The following is a 15,639-nucleotide window of genomic DNA, read 5'->3' as shown; positions in this document are numbered from 1 at the left end:
GCTGAAAATATGGACTTCTACACCAATTATCACATTAGTAACAGAGCAAATGCTAGAGTCTTTTAAAGAGAATGTGATAACAGGGCACTTGGAAACTATCAATAGGATTACACAGAGTCAAGAAAGGATTTATGAAAATAACATAAGGTAATAAGGTATAGGAGCAGAATTAGGCCACTTGGCCCATCAAGTCTACTTCTCCATTCAATCACAGCTGATATGTTTCTCAACTCCATTCTCCTGCCTTCTCTCTGTCACCCTTGATTGCTTTACCAATCAAAAGGCATGTAAGAAAAGCATTATAATAACCACATTCGGAATACTGCGTACAGTTCTGATCACCACACTATCAGAAGGTTTTAGATGCTTTGGAGAGGGTACAGAAAAGGCTTACCAGGATGTTGTCTGGAATGGGGGACTTTAGCTATGAAGAAAGGTCAGATAGACTGAGTTTGTTTCCACTGTGGTTGGCATTTCACATCAAACAAGTAAAGTTCAATGTAGCTAAGGAGTTAAGGTAAAAATTCAAGGTGCAGAGTATGATATCTTGACAGAAAGGGCAAGGAAGAAAAGATTATTAAGATTATGCAGGTGCACTGGGTTACCTAGACTGAGGGGCTGAGCCTGCAAATCACTCCATGAAGTGAGGAGGTGAGGAAGATGATTGATTAGAGGAAAACAGTTGATGTTGTCTACATGAACTTCAGTAAAGCCTTTGACAAAGTCCCGCATGGCAGACTGGTACAAAAGGTGAAATTACATGGTATCACGGGTGAGCTGTCAAAATGGATACTGAACTGGCTTAGTCATAGGAAACAGAGGGTAGTGGTAGAAGATACTTTTAGGAATGGAGGGCTGTTCATGGTCTACATAAACGTTTTGGAGGAAAACATGACTGGTCTGATTAGTAAGTTTGCAGACAATACAAAGAATGGTGGACTTGCGGATAATGTGGAGAATTGTCAAAGGATACAGCAGGATATACATCAGTTGCAGGCATGGACAGAAAAATGGCAGATGAAGTTTAATCTAGATAAATGTGAGGGTGATGCATTTTGGAAGGTCAAGTACAGGTGGAAATCATACAGTGAATGGCAGAACCTTTAGGAGTATTGATATGCAGATGAAACTGGGTGTGCAGATCCACAGATCATTGAAGTTGGTAGCGCAGGTAGCTAAGATAGTAAAAAAGGCCAATGACATGCTTGCCTTCGTTGGAAGGGGCACTGAATATAAGGATAGACTTTATAGAACTTTAGTTAGACTATACTTGTAATACTGTGTACAGTTCTGGTCAACACACTACCAAAAAGATGTGGCTGCTTTAGAGAGGGTACAGAGAAGGTTTACCAGGGTGTTGCCTATGAAAAAAGGTTGGATAGACTGGAACGCAGGAGATTGAGGGGTGACATAATAGAAGTTTATAAGATTGTAAATGGCATGGATAGAGTGGAAAGTATGAGGCTTTTTCCCAGGATGGAGGGGCCAATTACAAGGTGACACAGGTTCAAGGTGCGGGGGGGGGGGGAGTTTAAAACAGACGTGCAAGGCAAGTTTTTCATGCAAAGGGTGATGAGTGCCTGGAATGTGTTGCCAGAGGAGATAGTGGATGCAGACACAATAGCAACATTCAAGAGACACTTGGATGAATACACGAATAGGAAGGGAATAGAAGTCTATGGATTCTGTAAGTGGAGACAATTTTAGTATGGAAGGGCAAGATGTGTTGGAGGGCTGAAGGACCTGTTCCTGTGCTGTACTGTTCTTTGTTAATCTTTGCTGAGCCCTCCCCGCTTTAAATTTTTCCATAATTTTCCAAACAACTGAATGCTCCCCTCCCACCCCATCAACTATTTAATGTAAAGCCCTATCCACACTCCTAGTCATGTGATTCAACAGGATTCTGGTGTTAGAAATGATTCAGGTTGAGCCCATCCCATCAGATCAGCTCCTTTCTTCCCAACTACAATGTCCTGTGAATTCAATGTTTTACCCACACCAGTCTATGAGCCGTGGAGTTACCTTGTTGACTGTGTGCCAATTTGCTTGTATTATCTGATAGTAATCTGGAAATTATTGCCTATTTGGCTCTGCTTTTTAATTTTGCCCCCAGCTGCTCCGATTCCCTCATTAGGAATTCTCTCCTTTTTCTACCTGCCTTGTTGATCCTACGTGGAACATGACAACTGGATCTTTCCCCTCCTACTCCAAGTTCCTCTGCAGCCTAGATGAGAAATCCTGAACCTGAGCACTAGGCACGCAACAGAAAATACTTTAGGATTCTCAATCCTGGCCACAGAGAACAGTGTTTATTTCCCTGACTATATGATCCCTGATTACAACGAGATTTCGCTTTTCTCCCTCCCCTTGAATGGCTCTCAGTAGCATGCTGTTATGACCAATTTCTTCATCCTCTCGAAGCTCCCATGTCATCCATATAGGGAGCAAAAATCTCAAACCTTTGAGACAAGATCAATGGCTGAGGCTCTTTCAGCTCAACCTCCTGGATCCCTCTACCTACTTTGCTCAGAGTCACACCTTTCTATTCTTGATCTCTGACAGAATTTGACACAGTTAATCGAAGGGATGTGATTGCCACCTGAAATACAGCATCCAGATAACTCTTCCCCCTCCCTGATATGTGGCAGTGTTCGAAGCTCAAATTCCAGATCATCAACACTGAGCCGAAGTTCTTCAAGCAACCAACACTTGTTACAGATGTCGTCACTTTGAACCATAATGGGGTCCCACCAGTTCCCACATCATGGAATACTGGTATATTAAATATGGCAGTATTTATATTTACTTGTTTAACAAATAGCTGGGTTGCAAACACTGATCTTGTATCCCTCTCGTCACCTCCGAAAAATAACATTTATTCCTACTCTCTGTTTCGTCTTTGCTACCAAATCTTCAATCCATACCAGAATATTCCCTAATCCCATGGTTTAAATTTTACATACCAACCACCTAAGAAAATTCTATCAAAAGCTTTCCAAAAATCCAAACACACCACTTTCATTAATTCTTCTTTAATTTTCTACTAGTTTCAACCTTAAAATAACTGCAGTGGGTTTGTCAAATGTAGTTCCCTTTTCCATTAAAGATCAAATTAAGAACTAAATAATGAAAATAGAGCTACCAGGACAAATGATGTATTGCATTTCATGATGTGGGAACTTGTGTGACAACATCTGTTTGAGATGAATGTGGAGGTGGGGTGGGGGAGCTGAGAGATAAATAGGAAGGTGGGTGTGAGACTGGGAATGGTGGCTGGGAAGGTGGATGCAGGTAGGGGGCAATTATGATAGATCAGTGGGGAGGGTGGAGTGAAAAGGTGGGAAGGAAGATGGACGGGTGGGACAGATCAAGACTGTGGTGCCGAGTTAGAGGGTTGGATCTGGGATGAAGTGGGGGGAGGGGAGATTTGGAAACTGGTGAAGTCGATATTGATGCCGTATGGTTGAAGGATACCAAGACTGAAGATGAGGCGTTCTTCCTCCAGTCATTGGGTAACATGGATTTGACAGTAGAGGCGACCCAGGACTTGCGTGTCCTTGGTGGAGCGGGTGAGGAAGTTGAAGTGGTCAGCCACAGGGCGGTGGGGTTGTTGGGTGCATGTGTCTCAGAGATGTTCCCTAAAATGCTCCACGAGTTGATGTTCTGTCACCCCGATGTAGAGAAGACCACATCGAGAGCAAAAGACACAGTAGATGAAATGGGTGCATGTGCAGGAGAATCTTTGCCAGATGTGAAAAGATCCTTTGGGGCCTTGTACATAAGTGAGGGGGGGAGGTGTGAGCACAGGTTTTACACCTCTTGCGGTGTCAAGGGAAGGTGCCCAGTTTGGAGGGTGGGATGATGGGGGGGTGTGCACCTAACGAGGGAATCATGGAGGGAATGTCTCTGCGGAATGCAGATGGGGTGGGGAGGTAAATATATCTGTGGTGGTGAGGTCTGATTGTAGGTGGTGAAAATGGCGGAGGATAATGCATTGTATCCAGATAATAATGGGGTGGAAGATGACCAAGGGGGTTCTAACCTGTTGCGATTGGAGGAGTGGGATTCAAGAGCGGAGGCATGGGAAGTGGAGGAGATGGGCTTAGAGGGCATTGTTGATCATATGAGAGGGGAAATTGTCGTACTAGAAATAGGAGGCCATTTAGGATTCCTGGAGTGCAATTGCCCCTCCTGGGAGCAGATATGGCAGAGGCGGAGGAATTGGGAGTAAGGAATCGTGTTTTTATAGGAGGGGGTGTGGGAGGAGGTGTCATCCAGATAGCTGTGGGAGTTGTGGGTTTGAAACAGATGTCCATGTTGAGTTCGACGCCAGAGATGGAGAAGGAGAGGTCCAGGAAGGGGAGGGAGATGTCCAAGTTAACTTAAGGTCAGGGTGGAAGGTGTTAGTGAAGTTGATGAACTGTTGCACCTCTTCGTGGAAGCACGAAGTGGCAACGATACAGCCAATAATGTAATGGAGGAAGAGGTTGGGGATGGTATTGAAGTCACTGCAGGTGACTTTATCAGTACCACATCGTGCTCCCACGAGGAGGTGGAACAGTCCACCTGAACCAACTCAGACACTTCCCTTCCCTGGACCCTTCAGTCTCCCCTTCTGCAAAAATGCAATGCTTTACTCCTAATTCCCCACCCTCTGTCCTGTCTGCTCCCAAGAGGAGTACTTCCACTCCAGTATTTCCTATTTCCAGGACTGCAATTTCCTCTCACACGTAAGCAACAATGCCTTCAAGCACATCTCCTCCACTTCCCGTACCTCTGCCCTTGAACCTCACCCCTCCAACCGCAACAAAGATAGAACCCCTTTGGTCCTCACTTTCCACCTCTCTAATATCCAGATACAATGCATTATTCTCTGCTATTTCCACCACCTACAATCAGGCCCCACCACCACAGATATATTTCCCGCCCCACCCAATCTGTGTTCTGCAGAGACCATTCTCTCCATGACTCCCTTGTTAGGTCCATGTCCCCCATCAACCCACCCTCCTCACCCGGCACCTTCCTTTGCCGCCGCAAGAGGTGTAAAGCCTGTGCCCACACTTCCCCGCTCATCTCCGTACAAGGCCCCAAAGGATCTTTTCACATCCGGCAGAGATTCTCCTACATATCCACCCTCCTCATCTACTGTGTCCATTGCTCTCGAAGGCGTTCCTTCTACATGCGGGTGACAGAGCTTCAACTCGCGGAGCGTTTCAGGGAACAGCTCTAGGATACATGCACACAATCCCACTGCCCTGTGGCCAACCACTTCAACTCTCCCTCCCACTTCCCCAAGGATATGCAAGTCCTGGGCCTCCTCCGTCATCAAATCTAACCCGACGACTTGAGTAAGAACGCCTCATCTTCTACCTTGGGACTCTTTAACCACACGGCATTAATGTCGCCTTCATTAGTTTCAAAATCTCCCCTCCCCCCAACGCATCCAACCCTCCAACTTGGCACTGCCCTCTTGATCTGTCCTACCTGTCCATCTTCCTTCCCACCTTTCTGCTCCACCCTCCCCACCAACCTATCACAACCACCACCCACCTGCATCCACCTCCAAGCTACCTCCTGCCCAGCCCCATTCCCACTTTCCTTTTCATTTCTCAGCTCCTTACCTCCGTCCCACCACACTCCTGATGAAACATCGACACTCCTGACCTGCGTGCTTTTCAAGCGCCACACTTTTCGACTTTTTTTATGGTACCAATGTAAATATTTCCCGCAAATCATAACCTATTCCTAAAGTATTTAATATCTCCTATGAATAGAGATTGTAGGCGATTGATCTTAAAGCTCTGTTGCTTTCCAACTTTTCAATACCTGATTTTGTTGCATCAGTTGTCTCAATTCAACCTGTAATAGTTTGACTTGTTCTTCTGCCTTCCTTTGCATTTCATATCGAAGATGTTGCTCCTATATGAATGTAAAAAGAACTTAAAATAAAATTTGTAAATTTAATTCAATTGCTCAGAAACTTGGATATTTTTCATATTACATCATAAGGTATTTTGAAATGAATGTCTCAATTGCTCTAGTTTAATAGTATGTACGTTAAGTATGTACAAGAAAATTTTCTGATTCATATGTGAATGTACCTATTAGGGAAGGTGCAAAACTTGACCTACTCTTGGGAAATAAGGCAGGTCAGGTGACTGAGGAGTTAGTGGGAGAGCACTTTTGGGCCAGCGACCATAATTCTATAGTTTTAAAATAGTGATGGAAAAGGATAGACATGATTTAAAAGTTGAAGTTCTAAATTGGAGGAAGGCTAATTTTGATGGTATTAGGCAAAAATTTTCAAAAGCTGATTGGGGGCAGATGTTTGCAGGTAAAGGGACGGTTGGAAAATGGGAAGCGTTCAGGAATGAGTTAATGAGGGTTCAGAGACAGTATTAGGGTGAAAGGAAAGGCTGGTAGGTGTAGGGAATGCTGGATGAGGAATTGGTTAAGAAAAAGAAGGAAGCATAAGTCAGATATAGACAAAAGAGATCGAGTGAATCCTCAGAAGAGTATATAGGCAATAGGTGTATAGTTAAGGGGATATCAGGAGGGCAAAAAGGGGACATGAGATAGCTTTGGCAAAAAGGGTTAAGGAGAACCCAAAGGGTTTTTAACGAATACATTAAGGACAAAGGGGTAACTAAGGAGAGAATAGGATCCCTCCAAGATCAGCAAGGCAGCCTATGTGTGGAGTCGCAGGAGATGGAGGAGATATTAAATGAGTATTTTGCATCAGTATTTATTGTGGAGAAGGACATGGAAGATATAGAATGTAGGGAAATAGATGGTGACATCTTGAAAAGTGTCCATATCACAGAGGAGAAGGTGCTGGATTTCTTGAAATGCATAAAAGTGGATAAATCCCCAGGACCTGATCAGGTGTACCCCAGAACTTTGTGGGAAGTTAGGCAAGTGATTGTTAGGCCCTCGCTGAGATATTTGTATCATCAATAGTCACAGGAGAGGTGCCAGAAAATTGAAGATTGGCTAACGTTGTGCCACTATTTAAGAAAAGTGATAAGGAAAAGCGAGGGAACTATAGAATGGTGAGTCTGACATTGATGGTGGGCAAGTTGTTGGAGGGAATCCTGAGGGACAGGATGTGCATGTATTTGAAAAGGCAAGGACTGATTGGGGAATAGTCAGCATGGCTTTGTGTATGGAAAGTCAAGTCTCACAAACTTGATTGAGTTTTTTGAAGAAATAACAAAGTGGATTGATGAGGAGGGAGCAGTAGATGTTACCTGTATGGATTTCAGTAAGGAGTTCGACAAGTTTTCTCATGGGACACTAGTCAGCAAGGTTAGATCACATGGAATACAAGGAGAACGAGCCGTTTGGATACACAACTGGCTTGAAGGTAGAAGACAGAGGGTGGTGGTAGAGGGTTGCTTTTCAGATTGGAGGCCTGTGACCAGTGGTGTATCACAAGGAACAGTGCTGGGTCCACTATTTTTTTGTCATTTATATAAATTATTTGGATGTGAACATAGAAGGTACAGTTAGTAAATTTGCAGATGACACCAAAATTAGAGGTGTAGTGGTCAGCGAAAAAGGCTATCTCAGAGTATAATGGGATCTTGATCAGATGGGCTAATGGGCTTAGGAGTGACAGATGGAATTTAATTTAGATAAATGCGAAGTGCTGCATTTTGGAAAAGCAAATCAGAGCAGGACTTATACACTTAATGGTAAGATCCTGGGGAGTGTTGCTGAACAAAGGGGCCTTGGAGTGCAGGTTCACAGTTTCATGAAAGTAGAGTCGCAGGTAGGTAGGATAGTGAAGAAGGCATTCCATTTACTGCTTTCCTTTACTGGTCAGAGGACTGAGCATAAGAGTTGGGAGGTCATGTTGCGGCTGTACAGGACATTGGTTAGGTCATTTTTGGAATACTGAGTGCAATTCTGGTCTCCTTCTTCTTGGAAGGATGTTGCGATACTTGAAAGGGTTCAGAAAAGATTTACAAGGATGTTGCCAGGGTTGGAGGATTTGAGTTATAGGGAGAGTCTAAGTAGGCTCGGGCTGTTTTCCCTGAATCGTTGGAGGCTGAGGGGTGACATTATAGGGATTTATAAAATCCTGGGGGGCAAATAGGATAAATAGACAAGGTCTTTTCACTGGGGTGGGGGAGTCCAGAACTAGAGGGCATAGGTTTAGGGTGAGAGGGGAAAGATATAAAAGGGACAATTTTTTCACGCAGAGGGTGGTGCCTGTATGGAATGAGCTGCCAGAGGAAGTGGTGGAGGCTGGTACAATTACAGCATTTAAAAGGCATCTGGATGGGTATATGAATCAGAAGGGTTTAAAGGGTTACGGGCCAAGTGCTGGCAAATGGGACTAGGTTAGGTTAAGATATCTGGTCGGCATTGAAGGAGTGGACCAAAGGGTCTGTTTCCATGCTGTACATCTCTATGGTTCTATTGGCTGGATTATTTGGACCTCCGCTGTTAGAATTAGTTTGTCTGAATAAATGAGACAGAAAAGGAAGATATGACCCTGCATTCATGAAATTATATGTGTTGTGTAAATCAATAGCAAGAATGACATCTGAATAATGAGAGAAAGTACAAATCAGTGTGAGAACACTTACATAAACGAAACCATCCATAGCATTTTCCAAGAGTTTTTATAATTAATCTTACTTTCTGAAAGTACCTGCTGAAGCTTTTCTTCAAATGAATGTTTTTGATCCAAATTCATTCTCTTGGTCTCCTCCAGCAGCCTTTGGAGCTGTGCTTCTTCCCTCCTGCATTATAAACCAGTTTGATTGCTTATTTATAAGGTTGCTCTACTGACAATTGGCAGTTTTAAAAACTTTTGCTAAATATAACATAATTGATGATGTCCACCATCTAGATCCCAGACTTTAAGCTTTTGTCTTTCTTCACAATATCAGTCTATGATGTCAACTAGGCAAGCTTGCACTTCCAAAATCAGCTAGCATCCAAGAAGCAGGAGAATTGACGTTTCAAGCATAAGCTCTTCATCCTGGTGCTCGAAACGTCAATTCTCCTGCTCCTTGGATGCTGCTGTACTGGCTGCGCTTTTCCAGCAGCATACTCTTTGACTCTGATCTCCAGCATCTGTAGTCCTCACTTTCTCCCACTTCCAAAATCATGTCTGGGTAACAGAGATAAAATTTCAGGGCTGGTGTCTGTTAAACCCACACAAGAACTATTCCTACTATTGCAGATGTTTATTGTTTCACACTATCTATTACTACCCTTGGGCTAACTGCTGACATCCAAGGTAACCTTGGAGTGAAGCAGAAGATATAGCACACACCTTGTTCTTCATATTACCTTAGTTCTTCATTTTCCTTTAGTTTAATCAGCTTTTCCTCCTGTTTGACTTTCTCTATCTGCTTGATGCGTTTAGCCTCTTGTTCCAACCTATAAATTACATACGCAGTTTAATGAAAGTGTACTTTTTTTTTCTGTCATTGGACTTTGACTGAAAACTATATACTATGACTGTAACTGACATATTTACAAACTCATATGCTGAGCTAAAGCAACACAAATATGAAGGGGGGGCATTAAAATTGGGCTTTATTCATTTGATCGAGACAGAAATATGGCAGGAATGTTTAAAATGATGAAAGATGGGATAAGAAAGATATCAAACTGATATGAATTATTCAGAACAAAACGCCAAACATATACAATTAAACATGAGAGATTTGGCCCAATAGCATCTGTATTTTCAGCACTTCGGATACAGTTTTGGGTGCAAAATGAAGTCTGCATTTTGTGTTGTCATGGCTCACTGGAGTAATGAACTGGAAATCAAGCCCTGGAATTGTCACAAAAGTTCAAATTTTTGAAACAAATATGCAAAATTCCCAAGTACCTGACTTTCACCAAGGTTGATAGATAACACAGACCAGTTTTCCCTGTTTGTTACAGGTAATCAGCTTAAACTAAATTAAGTAAACATTATGAATTAAAACTCTAAACTGGTGGTGTATGCTGACATCCACAACTCTGCATGTACTAATCTGGAAATATGCATATGCAAAATTGCATATGTAACATGTCATCAAATAAAATTTTGATGATATCACAATCAAAGGTTGCACCATGGAAATGCAGGAAAGAAAAGGGTGAGAACATTGAAGGGGGAGTGAGGACATTAGAAGAGAGAGGGAGTGAAGACACAGGTGGGAGGGAGAGGAAGGGAAGGATGGAGGTGGAGTGAGCATATAGGGGAGAAGTCAGGGCAAGAGAGTTGTTTTAAATTCACTCGTGTGAAGTGGACATTGCAGGCTGGTCAGTTTTTTTTAAATTGCCCATCCCTAGTCGCTCTTGAGAAGTTGGTGGTGAGCTATCTTTATGAACTGCTGCAATCAAAGTGCTGTTGGTCGATCTACAATGTCCTTAGGGAGGGAATTCCAGGATTTTGACCCACCAACTGTGAAGGAATGAAGATATATTTCCAAGTCAGGATGGTGAGTGGCTTGGAGGGGAATTTGTGAAGGATGGTGTTCTTGTTCTTCTAGATTGAAGTGGTCATCGGTTTGGAAAGTGCTGTCTAAGGATCCTTGGTAAATTTCTGCAGTTGCTTCTTAGAGACAGTGCACTATGCTGCTACTGAGCATTTGTGGTGGAGGGAGTAGATACTTGTGGATGTGGTGCCAATCAAGCAGACTGCTTTGTCCTGGGTGATGTCAAGCTTCTCGGGTGTTGTTGGAGCTGCACCCATCTAGGCAAGTGGGAAGTATTCCACCACACTCCTTATTGTGCCTTGTAGATGGTGAACTGGCTTTGGGGAGCCAGAAAGTGAGTTACTTGGCACAGCATTCCCAGCCTGGACCTGCTCTTGTAGCCACTGTGTCTCTGTGACCAGTTGAGTTTCTGGTCAATGGTAACCACCAGGATATTGATAGTTATGGATTCAGTGACGGTAACACCACTGAATGTCAAGGAGCAGTGGTTAGATTGTCTCTTATAGGTGTTGATCATCGTCTGGCACTTGTGTGGCACAAGTATTATTTGCCACTTGTCAGCCTAAGCCTGGATATTGTCCAGATTTTGTTGTATTTGAACATGGACTGCATCAGTATCTGAGAAATCACGAATGGCATTGAATATTGTGTAATCATTGTCAAACATCCCCACTCCTGACCTTCTGATGGAGGGAAGGTCATTGATGAAGCAATGAAAGTTGTTCGGCCTGAACCATGACCCTGAGTAACACCTGTCAAAATGTCCTGGAGATGAGATGACTGACCTCCAACAACTACAACCGTCTTCCTACATGCCAGGTATGACTCAAGCCAGTGGAAAGTTTGCCCCCTGATATTCATAGATTCCAGTTTTGCTCAGACTCCAGATGCTGCACTCAGTCGAATGCAGCCTTAATGTCACTCTCACCTCACCTATGGAATTCAGCTTTTCTGTCCGTATTTGGACAAAGCCTGTAATGAGATCAGGAACTGATTAGCCCTGGCGGAATGCAAAGTGTGGATCACTGAGCAGGTTATTACTGAGCAGGTGCTGCTTGATAGCACTGTTGGTGACAACTTCCATCACTTTACTGATGATCGAGAGGAAACCAATGGGACAGTAATTAATTGGGATGTATTTGTCTGACTGTTGTGTTCAGGATATGCCTGGGCAATATTCCACATTGTAGAGTTGATAGATACCAGTGTGGTAATTATTTTGGAACAGCTTGACCATGGGAGCAGCAAGTTCTGGAGTACACGTCTTCTGTACTATTGCTGGAATGTTGTCAGGGCCAATACCTTTTGCAGTATCTAGTGCTTCCAGCTGTTTCTTGATATTACATGGAGTGAATCAAATTGGCTGAAGACTGATATCTGTAATAGACAATAGGTGCAGGAGTAGGCCATTCTGCCCTTCAAGCCAGCACCACCATTCATTATGATCATGGCTGATCTTCCTCAATCAGTATCCTGTTCCTGCCTTATCCCCATAACCCTTGATTCTAGAATCCTTAAGAGCTCTAACCAACTCTTTCTTCAAAATATCCAGAGACTTGGCCTCCACAGCCTTCTGGGGCAGAGCATTCCACACACCCACCACTCTCTGGGTGAAGAAGTTTCTCCTCAACTCTGTTCTAAGTGGCCTACCCCTTATTTTTAAACTGTATCCTCTGGTTTGGGACTCACCCTTCAGCGGAAACATGCTTCCTGCCTCCAGAGTGTCCAATCCATTAATAACCTTATACGTCTCAATCCGATCCCCTCTCAGCCTTCTAAACTCAAGCGTATACAAGCCCAGTCGCTCCAATCTTTCAGCGTAAGATAGTCCCGCCATTCTGGAAATTGACCTCTTGAACCTACGCTGCACTCCCTCAATAGCCAGAATGTCTTTCCTCAAATTTGGAGACCAAAACTGCACACAATATTACAGGTGCGGTCTCACCAGGGCCCTGTACAGCTGCAGAAGGACCTCTTTGCTTCTATACTCAATTCCTCTCATAATGAAGGCCAGCTTTCTTCGCTGCCTACTGTACCTGCATGCTTGCTTTCATTGACTGATGTACAAGAACACCTAGATCTCGTTGTACTGCCCCTTTACCTAACTTGACTCCATGTAGGTAGTAATCTGCCTTCCTGTTCTTGACACCAAAGTGGATAACCACACATTTATCCACATTAAACTGCATCTGCCATGCATCTGTCCACTCACCTAGCCTGTCCAGGTCACCCTGTATTCTCCTAACAGCCTCCTCACATTTCACCCTGCTACCCAGCTTTGTGTCATCAGCAAATTTGCTAATATTATTTTTAATACCTTCATCTATATCATTAATGTACACTGTAAAAAGCTGCGGTCCCAGCACTGATCCCTGCGGCACACCACTGGTCACCGCCTGCCATTCCGAAAGGGAGCCGTTTATCACTACTCTTTGTTCCCTGTCAGCCAACCAATTTTCAATCCATGTCAGTATTTTGCCCCTAATACCATGCACCCTAATTTTGCTCACTAACCTCTTATGTGGGACTTTATCAAAGGCTTTCTGAAAGTCAAGGTATACTACATCCACGGGATCTCCCTTGTCCATCTTCAGAGTTACATCCTCAAAAAATTCCAGAAGATTAGTCAAGCATGACATCCCCTTCATAAATCCATGCTGACTCTGACCTAGCCTGCTACTGCTATCCAGATGTATCATAATTTCGTCCTTTATAATTGACTCCAGCATTTTTCCCACCACTGAGGTCAGACTAACTGGTCTATAATTCTCTGTTTTCTCTCTCCCTCCTTTCTTAAAACGTTGGACAACATTAGCCACCCTCCAATCCGCAGGAACTGATCCTGAATTTATAGAACGTTGGAAAATGATCACCAATGCATCCACGATTTCTAGAGCCACCTCCTTCAGTACCCTGGGATGTAGACCATCAGGTCCCAGGGACTTATCAACCTTCAGACCTAACAGTCCCTCCAACACCATTTCCTGCTTAATATAAATTCCCTTCAGTTCAGGTCCTTCAGCCACTATTACCTCTGGGAGATTGCTCGTGTCTTCTCCAATGAATACAGGTCTAAAATACCAATTCAACTCTTCTGCCATTTCTTTGTTCTCTGTAATAAATTCACCCGTTTCTGTCTTCAAGGGCCCAATTTTAGTCTTAACCATTTTCTTCTTTTCATTTACCTAAAAAAGCCTTCACTATCCTCCTTTATAGTTTTGGCCAGTTTACCTTCGTACCTTATTTTTTCTTTGCGTATTTCCTTTTTAGTTATCCTCTGTTGTTCTTTAAAAGCTTCTCAGTCCTCCGATTTCTCACTCATCTTTGCTATGTTATACTTTTTCCCTTTTGTCTTTATATGGTCCTTAACTTCCCTCATCAGCCATGGCCACCCCTGCCTCCCCTTAGGATCTTTCTTCCTTTTTGGAATAAACTGATCCTGCACCTTCTGCATTATACACAGAAATACCTGCCATTGTTGGTCCACTGCCATCCCTGCTTGGGTATTGCACCATTGACCTGTGGCCAGGTCCTCCCTCATAGCTCCATAGTTCCCCTTATTCAACTGAAATATTGTCACTTCCGATTCTACCCTCTCCCTTTCAAACTGCAGATTAGCTCCTCCAAGACTGTGTTAGGGAACTGGAGCTGGAGTTGGATGAACTTAGGATCATTCGGGAGGCAGAGGGGGTCATAGATCGGAGCTTTAGGGAAGTAGTAACTCCAAAGATTGCAGACAGCTGGGTGACAGTGAAAGGGACTGGGAGGAAGCAGCCAGTGCAGGGACCCCCTGCGGCCGTTCCCCTCAAGAACAAGTATACCGTTTTGGATACTTGTGGGGGGGACGATTTACCACGGGTAAGCAATGGGGTTCAGGCCTCTGGCACGGAGCCTGTCCCCGTTGCTCAGAAGGGAAGGGTGGAGAAGAGCAGAGCAATAGTTATTGGGGACTCGATAGTTCGAGGCACAGATAGGCGGTTTTGTGGAGGCGAGAGAGACTCACTTTTGATATGTTGCCTCCCAGGTGCAAGGGTACATGACGTCTCTGATCGTGTTTTCCGGGTCCTTAAGGGGGAGGGGGAGCAGCCCGAAGTCGTGGTCCACATTGGCACCAATGACATAGGTAGGAAGAGGGCTGAGGATGTTAGGCAGGCTTTCAGGGAGCTAGGTTGGAAGTTCAGAGTTAGAACAAACAGAGTTGTTGTCTCTGGTTTGTTACCCGTGCCACGTGATAGAGAGTCGAGGAATAGGGAGAGAGAACAGTTAAATGCGTGGCTACAGGGATGGTGCAGGAGGGAGGGATTCCGGTATCTGGATAACTGGGGTTCTTTCTGGGGATGGACGATGGATGAAGACTCGCCATCTGAGGTAGTTTGGGCTGAGGTTAGGAATAGGGGTGAGGTCACCCTGTTAGGAGTTTTCTACAGGCCTCCTAATACACCTAGAGACGTAGAAGAAAGGATTGCGAGGATGATTCAGGAGAAGAGTGAAAGTAATAGGGTGGTTGTTATGGGGGACTTTAACTTTCCAGATATTGACTGGGAAAGCTATAGCTCGAGTTCGTTAGATGGGTCGGTGTTTGTCCAATGTGTGCAGGAAGGTTTCCTGACACAATATGTAGACTGGCCAACAAGAGGTGAGGCCATACTGGATTTGGTTCTGGGTAACGAACCAGGCCAGGTGTTAGAATTGGAGGTAGGTGAGCACTTTGGGGACAGTGACCACAATTCGGTGACTTTTACTCTAGTGATGGAGAGGGATAAGTGTGCACTGCAGGGCAAGAGTTATAGCTGGGGGCAGGGAAATAATGATGCGGTGAGGCACGACTTAGGATGCGTGGCTTGGAAAAGTAGGCTTCAAGGCAAGGGCGCAATTGATATGCGGAGCTTGTTCAAGGAGCAACTATTGAGTGTCCTTGATAAGTATGTACCTGTCAGGCAGGGAGGAAATGGTCGTGTGAGGGAGCCGTGGTTTAATAAGGAATTGGAATCCCTTGTTAAAGGGAAGAGGCGGCCTATGTAAAGATGAGGCGTGGAAGGTTCAATTGGAGCGATTGAGAGTTATAAGGTAGCCAGGAAGGATCTGAAGAAAGAGCTAAGAGCTGCAAGGAGGGGACATGAAAAGTCCTTAGTTGGTAGGATTAGGGAAAACCCAAAGGCTTTCTATAGGTACGTCAGGAATAAAA

The 15,639-nt window shown here is 44.1% G+C and overlaps 1 protein-coding gene across 7 annotated transcripts in view; it reads right to left on the bottom strand.

Moving 5' to 3' along the window:
- Window positions 1–15,639, bottom strand: part of LOC122561890 (uncharacterized) — a 258,498-nt gene that overhangs the window by 54,612 nt on the left and 188,247 nt on the right. For all 7 annotated transcript variants that reach the window (XM_043714223.2, XM_087977089.1, XM_087977092.1 and 4 more), the window contains 3 exons: window positions 9,310–9,399; window positions 8,663–8,753; window positions 5,827–5,919 (listed from right to left, as the gene is read on the bottom strand). In XM_043714223.2, the coding sequence (XP_043570158.2) occupies window positions 5,827–5,919; window positions 8,663–8,753; window positions 9,310–9,399 (274 nt within the window). The remainder of the gene's footprint in view (window positions 1–5,826; window positions 5,920–8,662; window positions 8,754–9,309; window positions 9,400–15,639) is intronic.

The sequence above is a fragment of the Chiloscyllium plagiosum genome, unplaced genomic scaffold (assembly GCF_037043375.1).
Source record: "Chiloscyllium plagiosum isolate Xiang-an unplaced genomic scaffold, Cpla_swu_hap1 HiC_scaffold_31, whole genome shotgun sequence".
Taxonomy (NCBI): Eukaryota; Metazoa; Chordata; class Chondrichthyes; order Orectolobiformes; family Hemiscylliidae; genus Chiloscyllium; species Chiloscyllium plagiosum.
This window is presented reverse-complemented; position numbering and strand designations above follow the sequence as displayed.